Raw genomic sequence first — 15002 nt, 5'->3', positions numbered from 1 at the left:
GAAACCAACTCCCATGTCCTTCCTACTCAAACCCCTCTACAGTCAATTACATAGATATATGCAATATACAGAATTTTCATATATGTAACATGTTTCTTTAAACACTTGTGGAATTCAAATGAGTACATAAATGCTCAAATATATAAACTCTAATTGTATTTGTTTGTATATGGCCATATACCAGATTTAAATATCAGACAATGTAATAATGGCAACAGGCCTAATTATTGAATCCTTGTTTGTGTTTTTAGTTTACAGTTTTATTGTACGTCTATTTTAAACATTAATACGTTTTCTTGCATTCTCTGAGGCAGAAAATTTTAATACAAAAATAATTAAGGGTCTTCCAAAACCCACAGGTTTCACCTAAATGTATGGTATTTTTTTTTATTTGAGTCATATTAATTTACTGTTGAATAGAAGCAAAAATGAGATGTAGGATGAGAATACTGTTTATATCGATATACTGTAGCTTGATGCTGCGTTACACAACCCGTTTCTTCCGTAAGCCATGCAGTGTTTGCATCTCTCAAATCTCAAACTCTCCATGCAACCCCGCCCCCCACTCTCCCTCTCTGTCTGCTGTGCACAAACCCGGCCCCGCCCCACTCGTTCACAAGTTCTCCTGCAACATGAATGGAGACAGAGGGCTAGTTTATACTGCCGAAGAAGATCTGGTTAGTAAAAAGAAAAACAATGGTTCAATTATTTGGAAATTGTTTGGATATAAAAGATCAGATGAGCAGCAAAACAGCTGTGCGCTGTTTGACTGACAGGTGGCTTGTGTGTGCGGTGCGCTTTAGAATGTTTTCAGACCTATCGTTCATTTAAATTGTTTCTGAAACAGGGGCAAAATTGTTACAATGTTGCATTTTCTTCTTTGTTAGGTTTGCTTTCACAAGTCAACATTTCAAAAAGGACCAAAACTGTGTTAATAAATGTCACATGTGAGCAAACTCTCCCCTCATTGGTCAAAGTTTGTGTACTATTCAGAGATTTAGCTCTTACATCCAAATACCGGTTTGTTGGGCTTCATGTGCTCAGATAGGAGACAAAGGCAGGCCAACACACAGTCATAAAGCCTGACTGAGGCCTGTAGGAACACTCAAAGCCTGATAACACAAACGACGTCAAAATCAAACAAAGGGAGTCCAAACATACTACAGATCCTATCAAGCCTTGCTCTCTTTACACCTAGGTGTGAAATTCTGAAGGATCAGACTTTCAACTCCTATTGGATGAAACGCACGACAGAATGCGTCCCTCAAACATGATGTCATCGAGAGTATAAATCCCCGGAGATTCCTCCTAAGCCTTGCTTCCAGTGACAGTATTTGCCGCATCTAGTTGCAGCCCTGCGATCCCAGGTGTAGCCTCGCTGCCCAAGGAAGTAACGTACATACCTGAACTTTGGCCATACAATCTCCATCTCCCTGGATGAGCCGAGATTCTCCGTGTTCCACCGAGCATGCTAACGGGTCCGAAGGAGACCGCCGAGCAATCTGCATCTCACCCTTTTGCCTGCAGATTTCTCTTCCTTCTTCAACCGAGTCGACTTCGCTGATATCTCTGCCAACCCACCGAGAATCAGCCGCCATACCGCCCGCCAACAGAGCGAGGAAACCTGAGCTTCGAGGAACCGGACAAACACACATTCTACCCGCATCCTCACGCGACTCAAGTAAGAGGTTTATGTCTGGGAAGAGATAGATTATTATAGTGTGTTATTGTTGTGTATCAAGGTTATTGCTTTTACAGTTTACAGACTGCCGAGTACGCTCATTGCTGCTAATAATACTCAAGGTATTACTGTAACTTACTGTCACCACGAATGAGATTTGCTGTGTTGTCATCCAACCACTTTGGGCTGTTTGTGCATTTCCACCATCGCGGGTGAAACTGGCACACTGAGTTTATCCATTTAAAGAACCAACGACCATGGCGGACGGATTACGAGCTGTTCACAGCATCTCTGAGTGATAAACTAACGGTTGCCGTCTCTCCCATGATCTCTAAACTGGCTTCGGTGCCGTCACTCTGTACTCTCTCTCTCTCGTACTAACCGCACACACACGACCCCTCACAAACATACCCGCACACACATTTGGTGAACAGATAACGACAATAGAGCCCGGCTTTGTCCCTAAGTTATCGTACCAGCAGAAACACGTGTTAAATGGGCAGATGCCATTAACCAGTCTTTCCGCCCACATTTGCGGCCACATTCTCTAGCCGGAAACCTCGTGTGACACACTCTCCATGAGAGCCACACCTCCATTTTGTGCACTCCTTCTATCCTTACACACACACACACACACACACACACCCATTCACAGCTTATCTGTTACCATATCTAATCATGTTACTGTTTAGTTTGTAGTTGGAAGTCGTAAGTTTATCAGCTTCATTGAATTGATTATTAATTGATATTACTGCATTAATAAACTTTGTTATACTTTAAAGAGAAGTTGGTATTGTTCTGCATGCACCTGTGCCAAGGGCTGGCAGGGGATGTCAGTGCTCAGATTCAAGCCTTCATTGTTCCCTTTTTGAATGTCGATTATCTTTGATAATTATTAATTATTGCTAATAACCAAACTCACTGTTTGAAGCCCCAACATGGTTCAAATGATACACCTGCATAAATTTGTCAACTGTTGCAAATTTTCGACTATTGTTTATAATGTCATGGTTATGAAAAACCTTTCCATGTGGTACAGAATGCGCGTTCCATTCAGAGGTTGCACTGCAAATAAAATCCGTCACTCAGATGGAAATGAGTTGTAAAATTTTCGTCATGGTCATTAGCTGCTTTTGCATTATATTTATATAGAAAAGTGCCTGTTCTCATGGAAACGGAGCTCTCTCTCTCTCCCATGCACACACACATCAGAAAGAGTGATGCCACGGACAGTAAAGATGTTTTTCATCTGTCATAAAGTTGCTAATGCCCATCCTACTGTGTTTGTTTTGCCGCTATTTCCAAAATAAAGAAGCGAGTGTACTATTTATCTCAGGAATTATAAAATAACTGCTATTTTAAACGTGCAATTATATCTAATATATACTCGTCAAAAGGCTTTGTTTTGGTGCAGATAAGAGTGCAATTGCCATGTTCATGTATGCCTAAATAAATCGAGCCAAGGTAGAAAATGTGACAGGTTCTGAAACAAACGCTCCAAACAAGCCAGGTGTGAAAACGGCCTCACATGCGCGTGTGCTCCGAGAATGCTCACGCCTAAACGGTCAAATACATTAAAAAAATCCTCCAAAATGCCTGTCTTGGTGAGGTGTTAATGTAAACACAGAGAGTGATGTCTAAACGTAAACAACAGGAGAACAGCTGATTTTTATCGAAATGTACGACTTGTAAGGTTAAATGTAACCTAATAGACCTGCCGCTTTCTAGTGTATCCTTAATGTTAATCAAACAACAATAACAAGAAAATGACAAAACCTCTCACTGCTCTTGGCTGGATAACTTTACTAGTATAACTCTAGTATAAAAGTATTAAAGTATTATTCATATAAGGAAGACCAGTAGTAGTCAAATTCATTCTGAATGTTTAATTGAATACTTGATACTGTTTTATTTATTTTTTAAAGCTGTTAAAAAGCACTGTTTTCTTAATTTGCATTTTTGTTGGTCTATAGTGGGTTTTTTTTGTTTTGGTTTTTTTTTTTCATTGCTTTTCTTTTGGTTTACTGTTTACTACTCTTATTTTATAATTAAGTTAATTATTGTTAGGCTGTTATTTGTATCAAAAATCATCACATTTCAACAAAGACAAAGAAAAAATTTTGGTATTTTGATAAATGTATATATTGTGTATGGTATCTTGCTGCAATAACATGATGGAAAAGTAGATCTCATTCCTTAGAAGTGTGAACACCCCTGGTGTAAATGATGGTGATGGAGGCTTTCCTTTATTTGACTACCATGCGTACAAGTAACATAAAATAACCTCCTCTACATAGAGCAGTTTACATTTCTGTCCCAGATAATCTAGCTGATTGCATAGGTATAATACTATTAGGCTGGTCATGTCATAATTTTAGAAAACATACAACAGAAACTCTGATATTACTTGAAACCAATACATGTCCTTTTCTTTCTCTGGACAAGTAACTTTTTACTCGGACAAGTAAATGACCAATATACTTGTCCGCAGGATAAGCACATCACAATGCTTAATGTCGAGGCCTGCATGTCATCTGTAGAGAATGCCATAAACAGGTTGCATCCAAAAGTGGAAGCACTTCAGATCTCTTTCACCATTTACAACAGCGCCATAAACTGCAGTACGAATAGTGTGTTAAACTTTGTGCTGCTGCAACCCGAAAAGTCTTCTGCCCCGAAACAAAGTGCAATGCAAGCTTCATTTACCATCACCATCACATGTGGCTTTGACTTACAACCGAACATTATGATATTACGATATGAATTTTGGTCCATATCGCCCAGCCCTATTACAATGTAAGTGCTGTTAGCAGTTGGAGCCAGCAACTATTTTCATTTTCAACAAAAATATTATATTTTTTTCTGCCATAAATTATACAAGATAATTCCTCTGGATCACTCAAAAGAAACTGAGAAAGGCCAGCGCATGTAACTATGGAAACCTCACACTATTGCCTACATTACCTGCCAGTCAGACCATTACTAGAGATCTATTGGCCAGATTGATCTAGGTAAATAGCCAATGCACATTTGGTAATACCACAATGTGTCTGATCTGTGTTGACTGAGAGCTCTGGCTGTGAATCACAGATTAAGATGTGGGTGTGCTCAAAATACTCGGAAGAGCCCAGAGAATAGGGGAGACACCGATTTTGATTGCATACAAATTAATTAGTAATTTTGATTACATGATAACAAAATTAGAGGATCAGTCAGGTTTTTTTCCCCATTTACCCCCTATTTTCATTGTTGTGGATAAAATGGTTGAGTTCATTTTCATCAGTGGACTCTCACGTTAGGCTTGTTTGAGATGTCAAATGCCTCGCCTTGAAAGTAGATGAGAGCAGGTTGGTGCAGGAGAACACTGGGATTGAGATTACTTTGGAAGTAAAGAATGTTTTATTATTTATGATAAACCTTTGGAAAATAAAGGTTATGTTAAGTAAAAGGACTATATCCATAAATTTAGATGGTCAAAGAAGATACCTCATTTTGGAAATTTTAGTTTGAGCTCTATCAGTATCTTGATACATGGTGTAAGGAACACCAAGGCAACAAAGACACTGGACTGCTGTACAGCCATGAACTTTTACCCATCTTAGACACCCCTGCATCTATGTCTCTTGAATATTCTAATACCCCTTTGTACATAGTTATTTATAGGTTTTTGTTTTTTTCTCTTTCTTTGCTTGTTTCTTTTTTTCCTTCTGTTATGTGAACTGTTATAATAAAGCATTATAAAAATAGAGAGCATGCTGGTGCAGTCAGGGGAGGAGTGAAATAATAGCTGTCAAGTCAGACAGTTCTCACTTCTCATAGTGGATTAGCCGCTACGAGATCAAAGGCAGATATCGCGTAATTCACGTTCAAGTGCTTTGTTGTTAATAAAGTGGATGCGATTTAAATTATGTTGCTTTTAAATGAAAATGATGAACAAAACACTCAATGTACCTGTTATTTAATTCCCCCATAAGATGTGTCTTTCCATACATTTTTAGTTGAACAAAGATACAAATCACATATTCCATTCAGCAATTTCACTGTCAGAATGTTGGGAATATTCACATATAATTTATACACAAACAAACATGATATTAGAGATAAAAAAATAAAACATTTTTAAAGAGAAAACATCACGGTTGTTTAAGCCAATGAGCATTAAGCCGTGTCATCAGCAAGTAATTTCCCATCATGCTTGAAGTTCGCACAGCTCGAAAAAAGCAACTGTGCCACCTGCCTGCTACAACTGCGGCTGCCTCGCTCTCGCAGGAGTATTTTTTACATATGTAATCATGATATCACTGCAAGTCAGACAGATTTCTAACCGGCATGCACCTGTCCATGATCACCAGTGATCGGTTATGCGCAGAACTTGCTCATCTCAAACGAGCCTAATGAAATGCATGCTGTTTTTTCAATCATTGGATCGGATCTTAAGCAGAGAACATGAAACATAAGTACAGTCGCTCACATGTCACAAGTTTTTAAAAATGCACTCTTTTAACATTTTAAAATATGTTTTCACTGTAATGTTCTAATTGCAAAAAAGCCGTGCATTTACAGTCTAGGCCTTCAGTGTGGTTCATGCCATTAAGAAAACACAGTTTCACAATGAATAAGACACCTTTTGCCTTTGGGCATCATACATTATGTCGCAGCTAACTAGTAATACCAATTGACATTTTAAAAACACGTCCACGCACGAAAGCCAGAACTTCAAATGACACTTAATGTCAAGCAAGCCTAATTTTAACTGACGCATGACTGTTTTATGAAATGAACGTCTCCCGAACAGACATTCAAAAATCATAATTTTTCATATGAATCTACCAAGGAGGTCTATAATACCTGGAAAAATCTATCTAATAATATCTGCGATTTAAATGTTGCTTGCAATAAATTTTGTTTCATCAGGGTACACGGTTATGCTGCGTTCCATTCAAGTTGGATAAGGTATATTCATACTTGATATCTCCGACCATAAATGCATTCCATTCCCCGATATTCGGAAGATGATGTTTAAGGAAACAAAACTGCAATGCTACCGTTAGCTTAGCCCACTTAAAAAAAAAAAAAAAAAAAAAAAAAAAAAATTGTATGTATTATAATTCTTAGGGCTGTATTTAATGTTAAGAGTACAAATAGCTCTACTGTCATGTTTGTGTTTTGGTTCATGTTTTTCATGTCTTTTATTTTCAAGTTTAGTTCCTGTTCATGTCATGTGATTTCCTGTTCCCTCATGTGATCTTGTCATGTGTTTCCCCTGTTCATGTGTCTTGTTTTCATTGGTTCTTTGTTTGATTACTTTGTTATTCATCTTGTCTTTTCATTGGTTTAAGTTCATTTAGTCTTGTTATCTTGTTTATTAGTTTAGCCTTGTGATTGGTTGTCTTGTTTACTTGTTACCCATGTCCTTGTTTTTAAGCCCTCATGTTTGCCATTGTCTAGTGTGAGGTATTGTGTATGTAACTTTGTTGTTTTGTTGTTTTGTTGTTTTGTTGTTTTGTTGTTTTGTTGTTTTGTTGTTTTGTTGTTTTGTTCCAGTCAAGCCACAGTCAAGCCACAGTCATAGTCAAGTTATGTTTAAGTTAAGTCTATAGTTAAGTCATGTCATGTCTAGTTTTTGTCAAGTCTAGTTCATGTTTATGTTCACGTTTTTAGTTAGGGTTTTGGAATTACAAGTTTGAAAAATAAACTGCACTTGGGTTCATCTTCACACCATCATCTCTTCGTCTGCCTGTTGCCAACATCGTTACATCTACGTAGTAACTTATAAGATAATATAAACATGTTTAATGCTCTTAAAATGAATAAGCAGCATAAGAACATGTGTCTATATTCAATAAAACTTCATTTATTGATCTTTGGCATACATTTTATGTAATTCTATATTATTACAAAGAAAGGTAATATAACAGAATTGAATATATTGTATTTTTTATATAAAAATACTGTATTTAGAGGCAAACTTTAGCATTCAAGCATGGTAGATTAGTCTTATTACAAAGAAAAGTAATGTAACAGAATTGAATGCATTGTATTTTATATAACAATTCTCGATTTAGAGGCAAAATTCAGCATTCAGTCATGGTAGATTAGTCTTATTAACGAAAAACAATAAAATTAATCACAATTTGTTTAATTTACTGACAGTCTCGGGTTACTTCCATTCATAGATCATAATTTCTTAATTTTTTTTTTTGTGTGTGTGTGTGTGTGTGTGTGTATGTGCATCTCCCTCTGTCATGTCCATAGAAACAAAGCAATCGGCTCACGCATCTCTCCGGTGCTCGCAATGTCATTTCCTGAGTACTGGAACCTGTCAGGGCAAAACATGTTTGGTATTATGTGAATGGGAAATTCAAGTGAGCCCGGAGCGTTATTTGTTCACAATGCACTTTATTAGCAAACCGAACCAAAAGCTGCAAGTGAACTGTACTCAGACCACCTCCTGAGATGGTCTCGGCTCGGTTAGCTTTTAAGGGGTCTGAGATTGTTTGGTGTGTTCACATATGAGCCCCCTTGAAAATGGGGGTTCTGTAGCACCCCCATTTTCACCTATAGTCACCAAAATTGGTACATATATAGTTCTCATAAAGCCGAACAACTTTCATACTCACAGTCATTAGCTCCGCCCAACAGGAAGTCTGAAAATCGCAGGCTCTGAACTTTTAAATAATCCTCCTAGGGGATTCATGTGACTAGAACCAAATTTGTGTGACATCATGTTAAATTGCAATCAGATTTTTTATATTTTGAATGGTGTCGCCATGGCGAAGCAATACATTTATGGTGAAAAATGGAAAACAGGAAGTGCCTTATCTTCTGTGGGCATTGTGCACAGACTTTGAAATAGCCCTCTTGTGTTTACATGAATTGCTTCACAATTCTTTAGAATAATGTCGACACTGCTGATGTAAAACTGTAAAGGAACATTTGATATCTTAAATACTGTTGCCATGGCAATGCATTAATTGTTATTATTCCTTTCTTCCTATATTTGGGTGTTTTTGAGGCACTTGGCATCAGAGTCGTCGGCCATTAGGGCTGGGCAAAAGTTGCATGGGGGCATGCAGGAGGGGCTCTGTAGCGCCCCCTTTAAAATGGGCGCGTAAGACTGCCTCTGTAGCACCCCCATTTTCACCTAAAGTCACCAAACTTGGTACATATATAGTTCTCACCAAGCCGGACAACTTTCATAATTATAGTCATTAGCTCCGCCCAACAGGAAGTCAGCCATTTTATATTTTTTTGAATATTGCAGTCTCTGAAATTTCAAATACTCCTCCTAGTTGATTCATGAGACTGTCACCACATTTAGACAACATTATGCCAAGACACTGAAGATTCTAATTTGTGAACAGATTTTGATATATCAAATGGTGTCGCCATGGCAAGGCATTAAATTAATGGTGAAAAATTGGAAACATCTCGGTTACTGTCGTAACCTCCGTTCCCTTATGGAGGGAACGAGATGTTGTGTTGATGTAGTGACACTAGGGGTCGCTCTTGAGAGCCCCGATCACCGCACCGCCCTCCACGCACCTCTGGGAAGAAAGGAACCGGGGGAGTGTGGCCGTGAGCGGCGCCCCGAACCCAGGAACCAATCATCAAGCCGAGAGTGCTCAGGGGAGGCTAGAGGGTTCCAGTCCAACCCGATACTCGTGGCGGCCCGGGCAAGCACGGCAGTCAGCTCTACGTCGGCCTCTGACTGGGCGGGCAGACCCGAAAGAGACGTCAAGCTGGCCATGTGGCGGGCTGGTCTCATTTCAGAACCAGACAGGAGCAAACGAGTGTGCTGGGGAACGGGAGGTCTGCGGGGAATTACCCAGCTAGACCGCGCCCATTGAACTCCCCAAATCGCCTCCAGTGCTAGCTGGGCCGGCCTCACACCCATTGGTAGAAGGCACAGTGCAGGAGGCGGCTAGAGTGGCTTTCCCTCAGAAGAAGGAAGGATGCGACCGCAACGTTGCCATGGTCATATCCTCGCAATGAGAACATGAACCATCCACGAACGCTGCCTCAGTGTGATCACTGCCCGGACACGTGAGGCAGCGCCCGTGGCCGTCGGAGGCGGAGAGATAACGACCGCATCCAGGAATCACACAAAGACAGAAAGGCATCTTTAAAAATACGCGTCTTTAACAAGACGTTCAACATCAATGTGTGTGCTCTAATAGAGAAAATATACTCTTTAGCAGGAATATACACTCTTTTAGCGCTGTCGAAGCGCCCAGGGGCGAAATCTGCACTCTTCGTGCAGAAGGAGAGAAAGCCGCTGGAAATGCGCCGTATATCCAACAGCATACGCTTCTTAAGAGGTGAATGGAACAGCAGTAGTATTCAGCTCGCTGATAGTACAACCGCTCAGCTCCGAAGAAAAAGTCTGAATGAATCCTGCATTCCAGCTCCCTTTTATATCCGTATGTCCGGGGGAGTGGCATGCAAATTCCACTCACCAATTCTCATTGGCCTTTTCTCAAAGATCTGAGGTGATCGGGGCTCTCAAGAGCGACCCCTAGTGTCACTACATTGACACATCGTCGAGTGAGTGACAGAAGGGGAACAGGAAGTGTCTCATATCTTCTGTGAGCAATGTGTGATTTAGATAAAAATATAGATGTATGTTTAGACTGGGGGATAATCACATGGATTTGACTATTTTTGGTCACAGTCATAGCGCCTTCACCTGGCAGCAGGAAGTGTGGCTCTTACAACAGACTTTAAAATATTCTTCTTATATTTACCCAAATTGCTTTAAATTGTTTAGAATAATGTCAAATGCCAAATGCAAGTGTCCACCTTGAATTGTTTTCCAAAAGCCACCGGGTTTAAATGGACCAGTTGTGCTTGGGCCCGTCATCGCTGCTTGCAGCTATATTCATAAAGATTGTTGCTTAACACATTTTATAAAACAGATTATTGATTATACATTCTGATCGGATGAGCAGTTTTTGAACACATTGTAAAATGACTATACAGTGAATGCACACTTGTAACTGCACAATCAGTTTTGTTTCTTAAGTAAAAATCTCACTTTTTTTTCATAGGCAAATACATTTTTAAATATAAATTATAAACCTTTTAAGACAAATCTAACATGATCTCAGAGATTGTTAATTAATGGTATATGCTTCTGTTGAAGCCATCAGTCCATGTTATTTCAAGTTCATTTTTTTCATTTTTAATAGTGGAATTCTTGGTGAGGATCTATACTACCCATGATCCTGAAGAGAAAAGCTCCACAAATCAGAGAATAGCATCCAACAAAGCATACCAAATAAGCATGCCAAACAAGCAACCGCCTATTTGCATGATGCACTGTGAATGATGCAATCAAGTCAGTCTTATTACACTCTCAAACTACTTAAATATCAGAAAATGTTGCAATCTAATTCAAATATATAATTTATATACTTATAATCAACAACTTTAAATCAATAGTTTTATATTTTTCCATAGTTTATTTTTATTTTTATTTGATTATGTAATTCGCATTGCTTCATGGGATTGTAGTTTGTAGTCTTGTAAATTTGTCTCTGTGACGAGGAGGAGGGCGGGGCCAGGCCGTGACTATGCATGCCCAGCCCCCAATCGGGCTAATCAGCCGAGGAGAGGGATAAGTGGGATAAGGCAGCTGCTTGTGGTTCTCTCTCTCTCGAACTGCCGCATCCTGCTGCACTTATCCCTCTCCTCGGCTGATTAGCCCAATTGGCCTCGCCCTCCTCCTCATCACAGTTTTTCTTTTTTTCTTTTTTTACTTGAATGAAATCAAAGTTTGTAAAGGCATGATTCACCTTGCAGCTGACTGGTTTGGTTCATGGCTTATAACTATCCTATTAAGGATTTTGTGAAATTTCTTTGGAAGAAATACATGGGAAGAACACTTCTGAAACCCAGACAGCTGAAAAAGTGGGTGGGCACTGTTGCTCTCTATTCATGCACCAAGTAATGTTGCTTGTCAGCCGCGCCTATAGTTAACCTAATGAACTACAGTACATTACTTGTTGAATTAATTGATTATTCCAAAAAATATTAATAATGAATGTTATTTTTTTATTATTATTATTATTATTATTTTTTTTTTTTTTTTTTTTTTTTTATCATATTGCTGTTGCTGCCACTTTATAAATGGCACAGCCTCTCATAGTTTAATGCTTAAGCAAATAGGGAGTTGTATGTAAAATGAAGTGTGCTGCAAATAACTAGCTGGTTGTAGCTCGAACAAGCATTTAAAGGCAGAATTTTTAAATGTTAAGTCTTCATTCAGGGTTAATATAGATAAATATGTAAAAGATGCATATTAAATGTGAATCTACATCATAAATTTAAACCCAAATCTAAATTTAAATGTTCAATCTTCAGCTGAATATTTAGCTAACATGCAAATTGGTGATGCCTCTGGTCATCAACAACAAGTGGCACGTAAAGTAGAGTGAATAAGCTAAACGTGTTACAGGCTGCAGAGACAGATCAGCCAGCTTCACTAAAGAGTGGCACAGAATAAAATAAGTTTACTGAGGGATCTAACGGGTAAAGTTCAGCAGGTTGTGGGAGCTGCTTAACATGGACTGAGTGCTGAGCCTGTTCCTGTGACCTGTTGCACCTGTGAGGTGAACAGGAGAAAAATCCTTGTAAGTGGCGCAAACCTGAAAGTGTAATCACTTAGTTTGCTGACAGCATAAAAAAAATAAATAAATAAATAAATAAAATATATATATATATATATATATATATATATATATATATATATATATATATATATATATATATATATATACACACACACACACACACGGGTCTGTTGAATGCTTGATTTTGATTGGTTGACAGACATTCTAAGGTCTGCAATTATTTTTCAAGTACACACACGGCTATGAAGTAGTTCCAGGTCTTGACCGAGTAACGGTTCCATATCACTTCGCCAAATTATTTCAGTTATTTCAAAGAGCTCTACAGGCTACCACAACAAAACACCCAATTAAAACTAAGACATTGGTTAAGTACATCGGATAAGAACAAACAATGTCTATAATATTCTACATTTATTTCAGTTTCGATTGAAAAGCATCCTTGGGCTCCCTCTCTTTCTCTCTCTCTCTCTCTCTTTCGCTCTCGTCTCACCCACCCACACACACACACATTGAGACTCGAGTCGTGACCAACAAATAGAGCTGCACCCCCCACGACTTGATCAATACAACAGTTTTTATTATCCGAAATAACTTTTAATATGTGAAACCTTTTATGTTTGAATGTATTTCGCCCTAATCAGCCTCACATAGCTATAGTGGAAAGTACCGCTCTAACCCTCCCCCTCTCTTTCACTCTCACACAAACTCCCTCGGGAGCAAAGTTAGCGCACCCCCATGACTCACTGGGATTGTAAACAGTTGTTTAGCAATGGAAAAGCTGTACAAGAATGGTGACACTCGCTGCTGCTGAGACTTAAGCGTACACTTTGGCAATTTGAAGCGATGTTATTCCTGATGAGAGCCACTTTAAACACAGGTAATTCCACATGCGATCTCTCTCAGTTTCTCTCTTTCTCTTGCGCAAACATACACACACACACACACAAAACCTTGTTACTCCAATACCGAAAAAGCAGTGCATTCTCCGTTGCTAGTTCTAAAGTGATGTTTTTGAACTAGCAATGAAGGCTTGAGCTGTATCAAAGCTAGACACACTTGATCAATACAACAGTTTCTATATCATCTGAAATATCTGTGGGAAACACCCTCGCACGTGTGGACATTACGCACACACTTACTCATGAGCGAAAAACAGAACCGTCATGTCAGCGCACACCTGCATCTCAGTAGGGTTGAAAACAGTTGTTAAGATTTACTTCGGAGAAACTAGATACAAAAATGGCGACACTCGCTGCTGCTGAGAAGTGCTTAAACTTACATCTTGGCAATTTTGAAGCGATGTTACTTCTGACGAGAGGTGCAACAAAAAAGATAATCCCAGAAGCGATCTCTCTCAGTTTATGAGTTTCTCTCTTTTGATCCCTCAAAAACAAACTCACACACACAAACGCACTACCTTATTACTCCAGTAAGTGCTCCAGTAAAGTAGCGCAAGCCTCGCTATCCTCCGTTGCTAGTTCTAAAGTGACGTTTTTGAACTAGCAACGAAGGATCGGACAGTATCAAAGCAAGACACTGAGTCCGTGGCGGAAGAAAGTAGTCCCACTCACAAGAGCGTTTTAGGGACAAAAACCAGAAAATGTCTTGAGATAAAACCCTGAATGATGTCTTAAGGTATGGTAACTGTGGTATAACCGGAATAATGATGACAGGCCATTGAAATATTGAAAAATAATGCACACCCGTGACAGCATTACCACCTCGAGTGTGCTTTATTTTTCAGTAGTTCAATGGCCCACAGTCAATTATTATTCCTTATATATATATATATATATATATATATATATATATATATATATATATATATATATACGGGTATAATAAAGTAGCTTAAGGAACAGGGTGTCCATTAACTAAAGGCACTTCCAGTATAGAGATCTCAGTTGATTATTATGTGAGCAATCACATTTAGTTGAATCACAACGTGCCACGTACGTCTGGTGTAGACATGGTGTTATGATTTGACACCCCCTGACACACATATCTCTCTGTCTTTTGTGTGTATTGTGGAGTGCACACAAATTGGGAATCAATGAAATGCCTTAAGGATATGCACTGTGCATATAGCCGTACAGCTACAGGCACCACTGGTATATATTAAAGTGCCACTGTATTACTACTGTAACTAAATCGCTCATGTTGATCCATTCCTCAGTTTTATGTCGGCTTGAATAAAAGAGTTTGCTAACCGAATGAATGTAAATCTGATACAGCCACTGTACTACAGTACCATCATCATACTTTTTGGTAAGGCAGAACAGAGGTTATGCTTAAACAATAATACAAGGCCTGTTTATTTTTTAGCATAATACTCTATGTTTGTTCCCCATAGTGTCAAAAAGGTATAAGCCAACTTAAATGGAAATATTTACATTACGAATTGTGCCCTTTGTTGAAGTCTGCAAGTCGCACAGATTCAGAAAAAAAGTGAATGTCTTACCCGTCTTGATTTAATTTCTTTCACATAAAGCGGAAGTAGGAACTCCGAAACTCCCTCTAATCTGATGCCCTCTTTGGTTACACGAAGATTGCCCATGCCATCCTGAGTGAAAGACAAAAAGAGAGTTTGTGATGTAAATGGGTAGTTGACAAAAGGACCATTTTTTTCCACACCAAGATTTCAGGTTAAACTTTCTATGTTTGCATGAGGGAAAGTTTGTTTTTAA

At 38.8% G+C, this 15002-nt stretch overlaps 1 protein-coding gene across 1 annotated transcript in view; it reads right to left on the bottom strand.

The window, feature by feature from the left end:
- Positions 1-15002, bottom strand: part of LOC127445291 (zeta-sarcoglycan-like) — a 419585-nt gene that overhangs the window by 131876 nt on the left and 272707 nt on the right. Inside the window, exon 3 of the mRNA XM_051705268.1 lies at positions 14777-14878. Coding sequence (XP_051561228.1) covers positions 14777-14878 — 102 coding nt within the window. The remainder of the gene's footprint in view (positions 1-14776; positions 14879-15002) is intronic.

This window comes from Myxocyprinus asiaticus, chromosome 8 (assembly GCF_019703515.2).
Source record: "Myxocyprinus asiaticus isolate MX2 ecotype Aquarium Trade chromosome 8, UBuf_Myxa_2, whole genome shotgun sequence".
NCBI lineage: Eukaryota > Metazoa > Chordata > Actinopteri > Cypriniformes > Catostomidae > Myxocyprinus > Myxocyprinus asiaticus.
The sequence above is the reverse complement of the archived record's forward strand: the minus strand, read 5'-3'. Positions and strand labels throughout refer to the sequence as shown.